An 18,622-nucleotide genomic window follows, 5' to 3' on the forward strand; every position below is an offset into this window, starting at 1 on the left:
CCTCTCTGAAATGGTTGGCTATTTCAAAATTCACTTTGATTATATACCAATGAAATTTAAAAGATACATTAATATATAAGTAGAATCTTTTTGATGTTGAAATGATTTATTATATTTTTCTTTTGGATAGTAAATTATCAAATATTTGCATTCATCATTGTACTATATTAACATTTAGATTAGCTTTTGCCTTTCTATTAATCTTTATTTTCTGCAGCTCACTTACAATTTATTGAAACCCTAAGATGCAAGCTGAACTCTGCTAGCCCCAGTCCAGACCCAATCTTGAGAATTATAGCCAGGGCATTAGAAATTCAGGGTATTCCTTGAAAACCCCCACTTTCCAATCCCTGCTGACCTGATCCAGTTGTGCAAGTCAACCCAGGTTTGTTGTTTCTTTTTCCTGTTCTTCCCACCAGTTGTGGGCCCTTCACTGAATGTTTCTCAGTTTCACTAAACTCTACTCCTAGGGGCTATTTCCAGTTCTATGTAGCACATCTGACTTGCAGTTAGAATGACCAGATTTAGATAAATAAAAAACAAAAAACAAAAACACACCCAGTCAAATGAGAATTTCAACTGAACAAGTAAATTTTTTTTTTAGTAAGTATGCTCCATGCAGATTTATGGGACATGCACTAAAATGCTTAATAATAATTATTATTATTAATAATAATAATAATAAAACTTTGAGCTGGTCATCTAATTTAGTTGGATATTCTGTCCTTTATCTGCTAACCCTACTTTGGTATGTGTCTAAAAATATTTGATGTGTTTTACATATATATATTTTTTTATATTTCCATGACAGCTCAGGAAATAGGCTTTAGCACTCCTGTACTAAAGATAAAGAAAAAGGAAATTTAATTATTTTTTTTTCCTTACGGGTACACAAAAATGTTAATAGAAATGGAGCAAAGTGCATGGAAGATGTACTTGGTTTTCATCAGACCCCAGGTTCAAATTGTACCTCTGGCTTCTACTAATAAATATCTGTGGAATTTTGAGCAGCTTAAGCTCTTTAAGCCTCAGTATCCTTGTCACCATCTGTTGGTAAGGATCATATTTCCCTAGAGAGTTATCACAATGAAAGGGAAGTGCTGAGCACAGAGCCAGTTCCTTAGTGGTTATTAGATTTTAATTAATATTATTCACACAACACAATAGGCTTAAAGTGATTAATCCAAAGGCTATTTGGCCAATACGTTGTTTATTTTTTAATATTAAATCATGGATATGCTTTTATTGATTTGAGAGAGAGAGAGCGAGAGAGCGAGAGAGCGAGAGAGCGAGAGAGCGAGAGAGAGAAATACATCTATGTGAGAGAGAAACACTGATCCGTTTCCTCCTGTACATGTCCCAGTGTGGGATTGAACCCACAGCCTGTGTATATGCCCTGACCAGAATCAAACCAGCCACCTTCTGGTGTATGCCAGCAGTGTTTCCCAAAGTGTGGTACACGTACCCCCAGGGGTACGGGAAGAGTTTGGTGGGGTTACCTGTTGCACTGGAGTTTGGTGGGGATATGCACTGCACCGTGCTTAGTTGTGCCTAATTCTATGTTCTCATGAGTACGAGGGGTACTCAGCGTCACAAAAATTATAGAAAGGGTACACATATGTCAAAAGTTTGGAAAAAACTGGTGTATGGGATAACACTCCAACCAACTGAGCACATCAGCCAGCCCTGGTCAGTGCTTTCTTAGGAATATTCTGACCACACAACAATGTTAAATAATAATAATAATAATAATAATAATAATAATAATAATATTACATTGAATAATTGTATTTGTTGGCTAAATACATATTTAATAATGACATTATTATTTTGTGCAAATAGTATTACTCAAGGGTTCAGTTATTTTTATTATTACATCTTCACTTTATTTTAACAAATTAATTTTTCTGACATTGCATATTTCCCTGAATGCTAAAGGGCACACAGAAGACACTGCACAGCATGTTACCTGGTCTAAGGTAACTACTTTTACTAGCTCACATATCCGAGGTTTTTCCCCCCAAGCTGCTTGTCTGATGTTAGTCTCTGACCTCTGGGAGTATTCTAAAATGACTTGCTTCCTGCCTTAGGTCTCAGAATATTGCTGCTTCTAATTTGTCTCTCATCTTTGAAAATAAATGTTAGTTCTTTAGAATTTAGGGCACATGACAAGTCAACATTTTATACAAATGATAAAATACAACCCTTTATCTGGAATAAATATAGGGTGGGCAAAAGTAGGTCTATAGTTGTCAGTTCAGGAAACAGTTTATTCCTGTATTATTATTTATTTATTATTATTAACCTACCTTTGCCCACCCCTATATCAAAAAATATTTCCTGAAAGCCTTTATTGGTGTTTAGAATATGTGGGTGGTGTTTTTAGTTTTCCTTTGTTTCTCATCTCTGGATTTCCTCCGTTTGTGCTCTACAAAATCCAAGTTACTAACAGCCTGCCTTCTAACCAAGCGGCTTGCATTGAATTTAGATGCACTGTTTTCTTAACATAAAATAAGCGATGGAAGAAAACAGATAGATAATTATAATGCTGACACAAAACCAAATTAGTCACATTAATCAATGTACCAGTCCCATCAGCCCAGAAACATATTGTAATATTTCCCCGTATAAAAGCAAAAACAATCATTTCACTTCAGAGTAAAGCCCTTTGAGAAAGTTGATCCACACTGCCATTCCAATCCCTTGCCTCCTATTTTCTTTGGAATATCTATTAAGGTTTTTATTCCCACCATTCCTTCAAAATATCACATCTTAGACACCAATAACCTTCATATTTCCAAACCCACAGACCTGTATATACAATTTCATATAGTTTTCATTATACTCATTCCATAATTGATACAGTTATTAGCTCCTTCCTTGAATGTTTTCTTCATTTGCTGTTGGGGAGATATTTTATCCTAGTTGTTCTTTCAATTTATTGGCTATTTATTTCTGCTGGTTGCTTTTCTCCCTCCTGATGTCTAACCTTGGAGTGCTCAGACACCTGCTCTGTCTACAATCTCCATAGATGATATAATCTTGTCTCCTGGCTCTACATACCATCTTCATGTTGTTAAGGTATCAAATTTATCCCTAGTCCCTATCTCTCTCTTGAATTCCAGATGCCGGTGTGGGATAGCTAATACCTCTTTTCTTTCTCTAAGTATCTACAAAGTAGGCACCTTCAACTTAGAATGCAATTTTGACTACACAATCCCAACTCTATCTTCCTAAAGTCATTCTAATCTCAGGAAATAGCACTCCTGTTCTTCTGGTAGCTCAGGTGAAAACCCTTGGAAGCATCCTTATCTCTACTTATCCAGTATTATCCCACATCCAATCTACCAGCAAATCTGTTGGTTCAAAGTATATCCTGAATCTGACCATTTCTTTCCACTTAAACAAAATGCAAGACACAATCATTTTTCATCTGATTCCTTTACGGCCTCCTAGCTTTTCCTTCTTTTCCCCATTATTTATCTACCTATCAGAGAGGTGCTTATAAAATTGACTCAAATTGTGAATCTCAACCACCCAATTTTTTTCATGGCTTACTAACACTTAGAGTGGATTCCAAGGATTTGTTAAGCTTCAGATTATATATATTTTGGCCCTCTATACTTTTCTAACTTTATCTTCTACCACTCACTTTGATATCGTTAAGTATTTGATACTTATGCATGTCCTTGATGCTTTCTCTTCTGAGAAAATATCCCCAAGATATCCACATGATGGCTTTCTCCCAGATATCCAAACGTTTAAATGGTCACTCTGCTCTAATATAACTTTGTCAAAGACTTTTCATAACCACCCTGCAAGTGATATCATATTCCACTCACACCATGCTCTATGCCCCTAACTATGCTTACTATTTTTAGAGCTCTGATCATTATAAAATATGTATATGTTTATTGTCTTTTTCCTGTTATTAGATTGTAAAGCCCAGGAAGGTAGAGATTTTCTATGTGTTTCTCCTCAATGTTTTCCTTCTTTTGTTTTTTCTTTTCTCCATCTGTATTTTTATTACTACTGTATTCCCATCTCCTAGGTAATGCTTGGTGCATATAGGTGTTCAGTATATTTTTTGAATGAATTAAATGGAAGGATGAATTATCAAACTGCCATAACACATGATCCACCCACATTAAAAAAATAACGTGTGATTGCCAAAACTATATCAAAATGTAGATTTTTTATTTTAAGAAGTTTGATAAAATATGTAATTGTTCATATATCCAGAAACATCAATATTATAGATGTAAGCAAAATGTGAAAACTAACACATGTGACAACATTAGGTTATTGTTTTGGTTTGTAATGGATTATTAAATAAAATATATTTAATTAATATTTTAACTAATAAAATAAGTATTATTTGATATCAATTCTTTCAGACTGATACTCCAACAATAATTAATTTAATTTGTATAAGATATTCACTTGCTTTTACATAACAGATATCTGTGGACAAGTTAACATTAACATACCAATAGGTTAATACTTTATCATAATAGGAAGAAGTCCAGGCACTATATTAACATATAGAAAATAAAAAGAGGGTGCAGTTATACTTTTTATCATTCTGACCTCGAGTGTTATTGACTAGGAAGGCAAACTGAAGCAAAATAATTTCTTGGAATTCCTCGATCTGACCAAACACATTTTAGTTTGAAACAATAAAAACATGTTATTTGATACAGTAAAAGTATTTAGTCAGTGCATTTTGTTCTTTGTGAAATTTGAAGTTATTTGTTTCTGACAAGTTTTTAAAGCATTACATTTTTACTATGCTTTTAATAAAAAAAATAATTGATTAATTAATTCTAATGCCCGACTTAACATTTACAAATGGTATAGTTTTCCCAAGTACAGAAGGCACTTGGAAAAACATAGAGAACAAATTATATTATTTCCAAGTATAGGGGCCCAATAAGCAGGATTTTCCATTTTTTAATGAGCACCCTTATACTACAAAAACATTAGCTGTCACCCTCTTCAGTGTGATAGAGTATTTTGAAGCACTTAGTCAAACATATTTTAGTTTTATAGCTATTTCATAGATGTAGCCCTTTGGGGATCTGGCTGCTTCTTCTCCTTCCACTGTCACTGATGGTAAACTATTGCTGCACTCTGAAATGGTTTTGCAAGTGATCTTATGTAGACTTTAAATTGTCCCATAATGTAATTCTTCCTCTTCTAATAAATTACACTAATGCATATATGTTTGGTGCTTTTTTTTTTTTACGTACATTTCTATTTTATCTGGTAAACTATAAGTACTTTAACAGGAACACTCAAGCTAACATTTATTGTTTCACTTCTTGTAAAATAATTCCTCACCTATTTCCTAAGGGGGAGTGAAAAGACTTGAAGTAATAGAACATTAATGTCATCGTGACAGCGATAAAATAAATCCGAAGGGATTTGAACCCTCGCCCTTTTGCAAAGTCATCAAAATGTCCCAGCTAGGTTAATTATGATAATGTACAATACCACAATAATTATAGAACCAGAGGGTAAGGATTTTTTTCTTTACTCTAGAAACTACATGAACTATTAGTTGCCAGAAAATCTAATTATAAGCCTGATAAGAATTGGACTAGAAGGGCCAGATAACAGACTTTCTCACACTTAAACTTCTGTCGATATGTCATGATGTCTAATTTTAGTCTGTTCTATATCCTTACCTCTGTACCATTACCCAGGCAGGTATCAGCGTGCTAACATGTTAAAATTATAAGTTTGCAACCAAGTGCATTTCCTAAGTATACTTAATGAGTACTTTCAGTAATTCATAGTGAAAGCACCCTGGTAAGTGGATAATATAAGGAAATAAAAGTTAATAATCTTGCGTCATAGTTAATCTTTGTTCTTTCACCTATTAGCTCCAATTCCCTTTACTTCTATGGCCCACACTTTCCTTCTCTAAAAGAAGTGTTACATAATGTCATCATTTCAGCATTTTTCTTATTCTAATAGGAGCCATATATATTGTACTTCATTAGTATAATGGTACCATTCGTGTTAAAAATACCTTTAACTCCTATTTTTTTAGTATGCTTAAGAAATCCTTATTAAGAAATATATTGTCATGAAGAACAAAAATATTTTGTTTAAGTTGAAAAATATACTAATAATAGGTTCAAGTGGAACTTGAAAATTAATTTTTTGGTGAAGGGATTTGCATGAAATCTATATAATGTTATAGGCACATGCAAAATTCCTATACAGATATTTAGCAAAAGAAGCCTTAGGTCTCCACTTTCTTTTTGAATTTTCTCAGTTTGTCTATTGCCTTTTGGAAACATAAAATAATTCTAGAAAAGAAAAATCAAGGAATATACAAAGGAAATACAAATAAATAATTTTAAGAAGTGGGGTTAAATATTGTTTAATTGATTATTTATTATTTGTGTCATATATAACTAAACAAAATAGATATAACATTTCTAGTGGTATAATGAAGTCATGGTAATGTACATGAAACAGCCATTCCTCAGTGTGTGTGTGTGTGTGTGTGTGTGTGTGTGTGTAAATATATCTCCCAAATAATTCAAATCAGAAAGTTCATTGCCTTAGAAATATGAAAAATATGTAATTTTTAGTAATTACTAATTTACTATACAGAAAAATGCCTTTTTTAAACGGTCTCAATTATTTCAGTAAAATCTTGTGCACTAAGAAATGATGGCTTTGCATTTGGTGTAATAACAGCTGCTGACAGGTACAAAAACCAGGAACTGTTTTATTTTTTGGAACTGAAATCTTAACACATTTTTGTTTCCTTTTAATAAATCGTTTCTTTTGTGGTAAAGTTCATTTCAATGTAAATGAATAAATTAAAAAAATAAATTACATGAAAATAGCAGCAGGAATGATGCTGTGAAGTTACTTACAAGTACTTTAATTTTTTTTTTCAGGATATCAAAGTAGTATAAAATAAAAGTGGCATGTCATAGCATTTATTTCTGATCAAAGCATGTTAGAAAACAGTAAACATTTCAGAGAGGAATTATCACCAGAAGAACAAACACAGAAGCATGTGGATTGCCTCAATTTTGCAGCTTACTTCTATCAATATTTTTAATTTGTTAAGCCTGAAAGTTAAACAATTATACAATATAAAAATAGATTGAGGTAGTTTGCACTTAGTAGAGGAAAAACTGAGTATTTTTATCGAAAAAAACACACACCAATTTCCTGTCATTAATAAGATATATTTCAGTATGTCACTAAAGGAAGAATATTTATATCCCCATTTTACAGATAAGAAAAATGTAGGAAATTTTAATAACTTTCCTAAAGTTACCATAATGATAAAAGGTTAATATGCAAATAGTTGTCACACTGTGACTCCATAAGGACTCATCAGCAGGGACCTGAGGCTGCATGGAGCCAGGCTGGGGTGGGGGACCTACGGCTGTGCCCCCTACCCCAGTGGGGCTTGACAGGGTACCTGAGGCCGCACCTCTGGGTGCCCCCCATCCGGCAGGGTGAGATGGGGGTGGGACTGGCCGGGTCTGGGTCTCACCCAATGGGGGTGGGACTGGCTGGGTCTCTGTCTGGCATGATTTCAAGGCATGCGGGATTGGTCAGGGACTTGACTCTGGGTCCCGTGATGCACCCCAGACTCTGACATGAAGGATATTTTTATATACATTTTACTAATTTTCTTTCATCTTTGACACTTAAAATACAGAGAAAAGGCAAATAGCAATATTAAAATATTTCCTCTAATTAATTCCCTTTTAATGTGCATGAATTTCATGCACCGGGCTACTAATATAACTATAGAAAGATTAACATTGGACATAAATTGGTAATTACATATGAAAGAAAGACTGTGTATCTGTAAATGGCTACCCTTGAAGTCATCCAAGGGGCGCTCTGGATATAGCACTCAGAGAAGATAGAGCAAACAGAAGATGCTTGACAACAGTAGAAGATATTCAGAGGGGTCCAGGAATAATATCTTTCTCTGTCTCATATGATGCTCTCATTGGATTTTGGCTTATTTTATGTCTTTAGCTGTTCTGGTTTCACTGATAAATTAAGTTTGATTTCATCAGCTTCTGTATCACTGAGGTAGTTCTGAAAGGATGTCATTAAGTGCTACTAAATTGAATTTGATGTTCACCAAATTATTGGTTGGATGAATAACTGATGGGTATGTCATATTGCTATTTCAGCCTGTAATACTATAGGATATCGGAAGTAATGCACATATGGACCTGTGTGATATTTGGGTACGATTTTAAGTACATTTTCTGAGATGGAATTGAGGTCAAAGCAGGAACAATCAAAATACATAGAGGCTCTATTTCTAATTAACAGATGTCTAATTTATATCACAGCTTCTGTTTTATAAGTAATCTCCAACACTGCAACTAAAGATAGCAAATTTGAACACCATTTAATGTTACCACAGAATAATGTTCTCTTTATTTTTGACAAGAAGTCAAATCATAAGCGTTTTTAAATACAGTCAAACGTTGGTTCTTGCATGTCTCCCATATTGAACAACTTGGTTTTTGCTTAATATGTTCATGGAAATGGGTGGGATGTTTTGTTTGTCAAACAAAACTTCGGTTCTGGACTACAACCCTTTTATATTGATACCTGTATGATCAGTCATACCTCTCTCAGGTGCAAACAAAGGAGAGAGCACGCAAGTATTAATTTTCTGCTAACCCTCACATTGCTAACATCTCAGGAAATTGTGCTGTGGATATGTTGGTGTATTTTTTTCTTTTGTTGTTTCTTCTTATTATTAAATACATACAATAAGAAGGTTAACGATAGTAGCAAAGTGAAACGTATGTTATATATTTGACAATATTTAAGGAGAATAATTTATTAACACATTTTATAAACCGTGAACTTGAAAACTAAATTTTTTTTTCCTGAATGATAATTGTAACTGTTGGTTCTACTTTTTTACTTTCTTAATGTATCATATTTGGTTAAAGTGGAAGTAGAACTCTTCTTCTTATTGACATTTAGAATGAATAATTCTTTGTTGTGGAGCTGTCCTATGCATAATAAGGTGTTCAGCAACTTCCCTGGTCTTCACCTTAGCAGCAACCACATTCCCGGTAATGACACTCAAAAACCATTCTAGACATTATTCTCTGGACTGAGAATCACAGAGTTAGATTTCTAAATCTAACACTTTTTAAGAATATATTTTGATTGATTCCAGAGAGAAAGGTAGAGAGGGAGAGAGAAATAGAAACATCAATGATGAGAGGGAACCATTGATCAGTTGCCTCCTGCACACCCCGTAATGGCATGTGCCCTTAACCTGAATCAAACTTGGGACCCTTCAGTCTGCAGGCTAACATTCTAACCACTGAACCAAACAGCTAGGGCTCTAAATCTAACACTTAACTAACTTTGATTCCATTGGAGTTTACTTAACCATTCTAGGCTTCCATATTTGTTATAAGTATGCTTTGAAAAAAGATAATGCATACCAGGAGATTAACATTGTGTTTTCCATGATGTCAACTCTAAAGAAATATTAAGTATCTATGCTGAACTATGTAAATATATACTGTAAAGAAACTCATCAACTAACATGACATCTTGTTATGGCTAAAATACCGTTACAGTTTACTTTAATCTTTTGGCTTATAATCTTACTTAGATGAATTTAGCATAATAATTAAAATGTGTCAACCTTCATTTATTTCCCATTAAGATATGTTAATCATAGAAGGAGATGAGGATTAAGCATTCTAATTTATTGTGTCAAAGAGTCTACTCTCTGATCTGCCACTATCTGAGTGCCATACACAAGACATTTACCACATTTGCTATGCAGTGTTCTCCATTCTGACATGAGCAAATATAAAGTCCTTAATGACTTCAACATGCAAAATATAAAGTCCTTTAGAAATTATAAGAATCAATAATTTTAAGAAATCCTCCTTAAATTATTTTTTATCTCTAAATTATAAGAAATAATTAAAGACATATTTAATGATGTTTTATAGAATATGGCCTTTAGATGAGAGCTGAATAAGATATTTAGTAATTCAGATCTAGAAATAAGATGATCCTTCTAAAACAGAAATTTAAGTTGATGTTGAGAAGGCATAAGATATTGCACATAAATATATTGCACAACCTGCCTGGCCCAAGTGGCTCAGTGGTTGAGTGTAGACTTATGAACCAGGAGGTCACGGTTCCATTCCCAGTCAAGGAACATGTGATGGTTGGGGACTTGATCCCCAGTGTGGGGTGTGCAGGAGATGCACAATCAATGATTCTTGCTCATCATTGATGTTTCTATCTCTCTCTTAAATCAATAAAATACATTTAAAAATATATTGCACAATTTTAAGTAGTATAGTTGTCCATGTACCTCATACAAACTTTATATTTCTTATTCATACTAGCCTTTAGAGGTTCTCATTCAACCATTAACTACATATTTGTTAAGTATATATACCCAAGTCAGTACTTTAATGAGTATCCAATATAACCACCTTTCCCCCACAAGCAGCTATTTAGTCCAGATTAGGAGGTTCAGGATACAATGAAAAATAGTAAATGGACAAGGCACAGTCAATAATTTCTTTGAGAGTGAAAAGGTAGTTTGAAGCAATTACAACTCAAGGAATTAAAGAACTGCTTAATGAATCATGTAGATTCTGATGACCTTACAAAATATATTGTAGTAGGGCTTGTATCATTTAAAAGGGTAGGAATAGATGTCCTAAACAAGGTGTATAGCAAGAACAAGGCTAAGCTTGAAATCTTTGGCATTCATGAGATATCTGTCCTAGCAAGCAGCCAGGTATTGTTGGGAAAAATGATTGGAAGCAAGATTAGAAAGGCCTCTAATACCAGGTGGAAGAATTTTAACTTTATACACAGTGGATCAGTATCAATCTTTTAGAATTACATCATACAATTATTTTGTAACGTGGAGTAAAAGAAATTTCAAATGGGAATTGGAAAATAAAACCTGAATGATATTTTGATCAACATTCCTTTTAATATAAGACAGCATCACAGATTGAATCAATGTATCAGTTAATTGGTGAGTTTCTATAAGCACTACTTTTAAAATAGATTTCCAAATTTCTATCTTTAGCATTCTAATTCATATAATGCATTCCACTGTATAAAATTCATTTTTTGTTTTACAAATGCAGTTATGAAAAAGCCTTATTTTTCTATACATATACATTTTTGTTATATTTAGAAAATATATTAGAATATACATTCAAACAGATTTTTTTTCCTGACTCTTGAAGACATACTACACTATTTGTAACACATAAGGTAAAATATGTTATTTGGTAAGTTTTCTGATGATTTTAATCAGCCATATGACTACTTGAGTGGAAAATGGCTTAGAAAACCATGAGGAGCTTTGTAGCTTCTGTCCAGCACATGTCACCTAAAAGTCTTGAGCAAACCTATTAGGGGAAAAATTCTATCAAATGGAAAACTGTACTCTTAAGGATCAACCCCATCACCATCTTGCTTTTGGTTCCCCTATGCAGGTGCATGTTTCTTTGTTATTGGGTACCACTGTTACCATGCTTAAGAGAGTGAAAAGATACATTTCTACTCTTTTCCAAACCTGTGAACATTAAGAACTTTCAGGTTGAAAGATATGGTCACAGTTCTCAAGCTGTATATTTATTTCCATACAAACTCTGGCTGAGTCGGCTAAAGTACTCTGTGGTATTTTGGAAACATTATCAGAAAATATTTTTCATAAAAGTTATTTGATGATCTCTTTTAGGCATGCTAATCTAAGGAATTGAAATTCACTACATAGTAAAACACAGAATCAGCTAAAGTACAAAAAGAATAAATACTTAAAATGTTTCTGTGCTTTTAATGAAGTCTACACCAAGCACAGCTCAGCAAAACAAAATAAGGACAATTTCAACAATGGCCACTTACCCATGTTTTGCAAAATTCGCCCATTGTTTCATTATGGATCTGCTCAAAATTTCTTCAGCTTTTGTGTAATTTGCTCTTCTTTCCAGAGGTAAACCAAAGACAAATTCAATTTCATAACCATGCATCACTCCCATCCATTCAGGCCAAGGAAGTTTGGAGGATCGGTGTTCAAAATAGTAGAAAAAGGCTTTATTTCCAAAATCTGAGAACTTTTTGGTGAACTCCAAGGCAGGGCAGATGAAATTGTAATCCCCAACCACATCATCCAAGGCCTCACGGTAGCTTTCAGCTCTTTGATCATCTAACCAGTCCATGTAATGGAAAAGGATGGAGTCCCTTCCAAATTCACTCACTCCTCGAAAAAATATTTTTAGACTTTCTTGAAACTCTTTTCTAGTAATGATGCTGTCGTTATCTTTGCTGAAACCAGGGGCACCGTACACTAAAAACGCTGTCCCTTCGTCTTTATTCACTCCCACCATGATCTGGGTTTTCTTAAACTGTCCAAGCCGGAGTAGTGTGTCTGGCATGTCAGTGAGGAAATCACCATCCACAGTTGGGCCAAAATTCACTGACAAGAGAGTATCATAGGGGACAACAAATACTTCGTTCAGAAGAATTTCCTGGGGGCCTTTATTCCGAAGGCATTTGATGATCTCGGTCTCATTGTCTCCAAAGCAACCAATAAATTTAGCTAAGGTCAATGTTCTGTTCTTAGCTTCATCAGGGGATATTACTGCCCAAGGGGCATTAGAAGACCCACTTTGCAAAATTGCTCTGGTAAACAATGGGTGGCTTTTAGGGGAAAATAAGTGAAGGTTAACTGAAGCTGCCCCTGCACTTTCTCCAAAGAGAGTTACACTTCTAGGATTTCCACCAAAGGCTGCTATATTTTTTTGGACCCACTGAAGTGCCAGCTGTTGGTCAAACAAGCCCATGTTCCCTGGTGCCTCTGAATTTCCTGGTAAAGCTAAAAATCCTAGGGCGCCCACCCTATAGTTCATGGAAACGACAATAACTCTCTCAACTCGTGCCAGGAACTTGCCGTCATAAACAGGTAAAGATGATGTTCCAGTTTGATAACCACCCCCGTAGATCCACACCATTACAGTAGCGTTTTTTGGTTTGGGTACTGGAGTCCATACATTCAGATATAGACAGTCTTCGCTCAGGTCAGTATTTGGATTCCACATCTCTGATCCAAGGAAGCCTGGAAAACTTTGATCTATGTTCTGATAGCAAGAGTTTGCATATTTTGTGGCATTCCAAATATCGGACCACTTGGTCAAGGATTGTGGCTTTTTGAACCGAAGTCTACCAAGAGGTGGCTGCGCATAGGGAATTCCAAGAAAGGCTGTGACTGTGCCACCAAGAACTGGCAAGTTCATCCCTCTGACTTTGCCGTTCTTGGTTGTAATGATGATGTCTTCTTCAGTGTGTGATTTCCCAATAAGCACCCAGAGCAGAAGAAACATCCAAAGAAGTTGGCTGCATATGATTGTACCCTTGCTCCGCATATTGGTTTCTGAAAGAGAGGTAAGTAGGAAGCTTTAGCAGCCTTATGCATCTGGCATTATGTTTTTTTGATAATAACAAACTAAAATGTAGTAGTTTTAATTAATCATACAAATGGTGAAAACTAATAAATCTTGGACCACTATAAAATTTTATGTAAAAAAACACACACACACATAGTAAACAGTTGGAAATATTTTAGTTTTCAATTTCAAAAACAAATGGAATGAAAAGTATACATTATTGCATTTTAAAAAATTCATTATCAAATGTTTGCAAGGAAGATTTAGTGTTTTATAGAGGATATTTATTTTAAGCATGTATGTTTACTTCTTACCATATACAGCCCCACCATAAGTGGCAGTATATTTATTACAGATGAAATTCTACCTTGTTAGAGGAGAAAATACAAGCCCATGTAGTCTCTGAAATATGTACATATCCATGCATGCTGGTTCTTGACAGAACTGTGAAGTAGGTTAAGAAGCTTTAAGGAACCTTAGTCTTTTACTGTTATTTTAAGTTTCTATGATCCCTTCTGTGGTCCTTTTTTGCTTAGTGGATTCTTCCTCCATTCAAGCTCAGTCTATGCTCAGAAGATATTTTGGACAATCTATTCATTGACTGTTAGCTAACATAAAATAGTTGCATTTTTATCCTATGCAGTATGAAAACTAACAAATCTGTTACCCTTATATGACCTATATAAGAAAAATTGGAAGTGGAGTTCTATGGATATAGTAGAGGACTGGTGCACAAATTAGTGAACCAATAGGCTCCCTTGGTGGGATCAGGCTGAAACTGGCTCCCCAACAACCCCCGAGATGTCCTAGGTTGTGAGAGGGCACAGGCCAAACCAAGGGACACAACTGGTGCAAGATCAGGGCCGGGAAAGGATGCAGAAGGTTGGCCAGCTAGAGAGGGACCATAGGAAGGCTCCAAGGTGTGTCTAGCCCATCTTGCTCAGTCTCAATCATCCAGATTCCAGCAGCAAGCTAACTTACCAGCACTTGCCCCCTGGTGGTTAGTGCACATCATAGTGAGTGGCCTTAGCATATTACGCTTTGATTGGTTGAACGAACTAACAGATGACCAAATACTTAGCATATTAGGCTTTTATTATGTAGGATACCAATTAATTTCTCTGATATTAAATGATCAGGAGGTCTTCTCCACCTGAATTATGATGTAAATGGAGAGAACCAGTTGTTAATAATATAGCTCATGGGAGAAGATCCTGATTTAGAAGAAACTTTATTCTCAAGTATTATTCAATGCATATATGTTAATTTTATTTATTAAAGAATGTATGACTAGTGAAGTTAAATGTGTTAGCATGGTCAATATAATTCTAATTCACTGAACTTCAGGTTACCTATTGGAGAGTGTTTCATAGTATATTCTTAAATCTAAATCTTAATATTAAGATATGCATTTGTCTACATACTCAATGTTAGTATAAGCAAATATTTTATATATGGCTGCAGTAATTTATTTAAATAAGAATTATTTTGTCTTTTCATAATCTGTTGTCAAACTTAACTTGTTACTCTGTACTTTTATGATTAAGAGATTCATATTTTTGATATATGCCATCACATGATTAAACATTCTAAAGAGAAATAATTGAAGGTGGCTATGAAAATGTTAGTCTATATCTCTAAATTTTATTAATAATTAAAATATTCAATAAAACACCATCATGCTTCTCTTATTAATGCTGGTACAAATTGACTACTATCATATTAAATAACCTCTTTGAACACTAAGAATACTTAACATGTTTATCATAAAAACTGGGGTGAATTTTCATGCTAAGTACAACTAACTATCTGAATTTAGATCAGTTAACTTGTTGTAATAATGTATAACACTTAAAAGAAAGGCAGGAATTATTGTTTGAAACTACAAAAGGAAATGAATGATGGGAGTGAAAAGGGGAGGAAATCTGAAAGATAAATACGCAGTATTCAAAGTTTGTCAAATGCTCCAGAATATAAAAATCTACTGAAAATTTTGAGAAAACATTAAAAACTTAAAAAAAATAACTTTCAACATAAAAAGGTAAAAAAGAAATTTTCTTCATTTTGCATTTTTAATTCAATTTGAAAGTAGTATCAGAATTCCTTCACCAATTTTCAAAAGAAAATTGTAATGTTATAGAAGATGTGGGTGTTAGAAAATAATTGCTATAAAGAGCAATATATTTACCCACATATGTTCCATAATTGAATATCAACCAAATTTTCAAAATAATTGGCCAGCTAAGGACTTCTTAAAGAATGGACAAGCAGATATTGATAATACTTTGTTCTGAGTATAATTTCCCAGTATGTTAAATAGTTATAATAAAATATATATTTCTTTATAAAAATAGTAGATCTTAAAATAGTGGGAAAACAGCTACTTGGATAATATGAATGTAGCACATGCACTGCTAAAATGAATTTGGTCAAGTTAAAACAACTAAGCCTTTATACCAAACCTAGAAAGCTCGTTTTGTTGTAGGCTAAGTGAAGTGTGGGACTGAGGAAGTCTATTTATAAATAGACCATACCACTGTCTTTCAGAGATTCTTCAGATACGCATGAGGTACTAAAAGGATGTATGCAGATAGAAGAATCTTTATTAGGTGTCAGCAACATAAGATCTGTTTCTGTCCTCAGTCAGGAAGAACATTCACAGAGTTTTCATTGTGGGAATAATTTGAACGTTTAATATTAGAGAGATATCTTGAGTCTCTTTGAAAGGTGAATCTGCTTTTAGGTTGACATCTATTCAATTATAATGCTCTTACAATTAAAGAAGCAGGACATTGTAAACAAACAGTAACAGCAAACCTAGGAGAATGAAACAGAACTTCGTAAATCTGATAGAAAATCTATTTGGCATCCTAAGGGCCATGTTACTTCCAATTCACAGGGCTTCTAAACATTATCATTTAAAGGATAAAGCCACTCCCTAAAAGTTCATGCTCATCCTTAAAAAGGTAACTATACAGGTGAACTACAGTTTATATTATGGAAGGCATTACACAGGCTAGTAATAGTAGTTCCTAATTGAACTTATTATCATGCATTATATTCATAAGCATTTGGAAGTCATACTCTAAAATCTAAAAAAATAATAATAATAATACAAATAGAACTCATAAACAATCATTTTTTTCACATTTAATTTGCTTTAATCATTCATACAATTTACACTTAATCGTAATCTTCTGGTGAAACAAATACTGACATCATCAAAGTTAAGGTAAGTTTACAAGATTAGAATATGGGCAAAGTCCATATTTGCTTAAAGTCTCTGAAGTAATAAAAATCATAGTAACTGTAAAACATGTTGCTATAATGTACACACATATTGAAAGAGAACAAATAAGGAAAAGGGGACAACATTTTGTAAATCAAATTAGAAAACAGATTTTCCTTTCAGCTATAAGAAACTTAGACCTTTCCTTTGCCAATTGATATTGGTAAAGTTCCAGATGGTAAAGTGTTGATTAAGAAAAGTACCCTGTCATGCCAGACAATGAGACCTATTCTTTTCATGAAACTTGGAAAAATAGAGTAAAACTAATCTAAAACCACGTGTATTTTTTTTCTTTTTCACTATTTTAAGAAGAAATTCACTAAAACAGTGTGTTTAAGGGTAAAATAGCATAAAACACTTTTGCTTGGGGAGTGCACTAAGAACCTACACAATGACTCCACAAGTGCTACGATTCTTTATCCAAAGTTAAATAAACTCACTATTTCCTCAGCAGTTAAACGGACTCTGTCTGTGTTCCCTGAATAATATACAGAGTTGATACAGGTGCCTGCTCACTTGTCTTTTTTTTTTTTCTTTGCAATAACTGACCCCCCACAGAGCACCCAAGAGGCACAGTAAACACGTGAAGGGATCAGGATCCTGCTACAGAATGAGTTTCACAGAAAACTTGCATCTCTCTACAAAGATGTAAATTCAGAGCAACTTACCCGACTCCCTCCAACAAAAGATGATAAAGTTTGCAAGGCGTGGAAATCACGTATTACTTCAGGGAAATGCAGCAGGCAGCTGCTGCTCCAGCCTGTAAATTGGACTGCACTGACATTACAATCAACTGTTACTGACAAAGCTCGCGAGACTTGGCAGCAGCAACCAGCCCTGGAAGCAGCCAATCTTTACTTTCTGACATCTGTTCAGAGGCTAATGGTATGAATGCAATCGTGATCCATTTACAAAAATATTACCGGAATCATGGCTTAAGATTGCAGGCACTCAGCTAAGACGGAAGAAATAAAGAAATAGAAGCTTCTTTAGAAGAAGCTGAAATTGAACAGAAAATGAACGCATGTGTGTGTGTGTTTTAACACTACCAAAACTTTTAAAGATTTTGTCCCCTCTTTTATAGGTTATATATTTTTCTTATGCTCAGTTTAAGATTGAATCTTAAGATTTAAACACGTTGTTCTAAAAAATGCTGTGATTGACATCTTTGTACCTTCAATCTGTGCCAATCATAAAGGAATGCAAAAGATAAATTAGGAAACAACACAATGACTAGGCAGGTAAAGGTCTGTAAATTGAAAGATTAGCTATATTAACTGAATGAATGTCTCTTATATGTATATCCTTTCAACCCTCACACTTCAACACTTATTTAAGTCTCAGTAATTTTCTGCAGGCGGTCACATGTATTGAGAAACCAGTGTTTTCTGATCAAAACAAGAAAATAACCAAAAACAATGCACCAAACTTTATGGAAAAGACACATTTGTCTCCTAGAAGTGTGCAAGCTATTGAGAATATATTTATGTCTTTCAGGCTTATTTTTCTCATTAGAGCTTGGGAAAAATTAAAAATAAATGAATGGTTTAATGTATGATTTTTCAATGTGGTTACATTTTTTTTTTTTTTATATTTTGCAAATACTAATTGCTTTAGCTTGTAATTCTCTCACTCATTCTTAGCTCATTCTTGGCTCAGTAGTTCACCTGTAGTTGTAGATAAGCCCATTTCTGCTTTTTAATATTGTTTATGATTTCAAACATGAAATATAAGAACTGTCATGTTATTAGTTCTACCTTATGCTAGTCATTGTAATAGACAGTTTCCATAAATATTTAACTCAACAAATATATGTTAAATATTATTAACCACAATATTAGTTGATGACGCTCAGGCTTATAAA

At 34.0% G+C, this 18,622-nt stretch overlaps 1 protein-coding gene across 2 annotated transcripts in view; it reads right to left on the bottom strand.

The window, feature by feature from the left end:
* The window catches only part of BCHE (butyrylcholinesterase), a 57,940-nt gene extending 40,380 nt beyond the window's left edge, over positions 1-17,560 (bottom strand). The window contains exons 1-2 of one of the 2 annotated variants that reach the window (XM_084873346.1): positions 17,427-17,560; positions 11,932-13,456 (exon numbers count right to left, since the gene is read on the bottom strand). In XM_084873346.1, the coding sequence (XP_084729472.1) occupies positions 11,932-13,448 (1,517 nt within the window). In that variant the 5' untranslated portion in view covers positions 13,449-13,456; positions 17,427-17,560. The remainder of the gene's footprint in view (positions 1-11,931; positions 13,457-17,426) is intronic. The other variant, XM_084873347.1, reaches the window with a different exon arrangement.
* Positions 17,561-18,622: the final 1,062 nt, after the last annotated feature.

Source organism: Pipistrellus hanaki (genome assembly GCF_964339955.1).
Source record: "Pipistrellus hanaki genome assembly, chromosome: 2".
In the NCBI taxonomy this organism is placed as follows: Eukaryota; Metazoa; Chordata; class Mammalia; order Chiroptera; family Vespertilionidae; genus Pipistrellus; species Pipistrellus hanaki.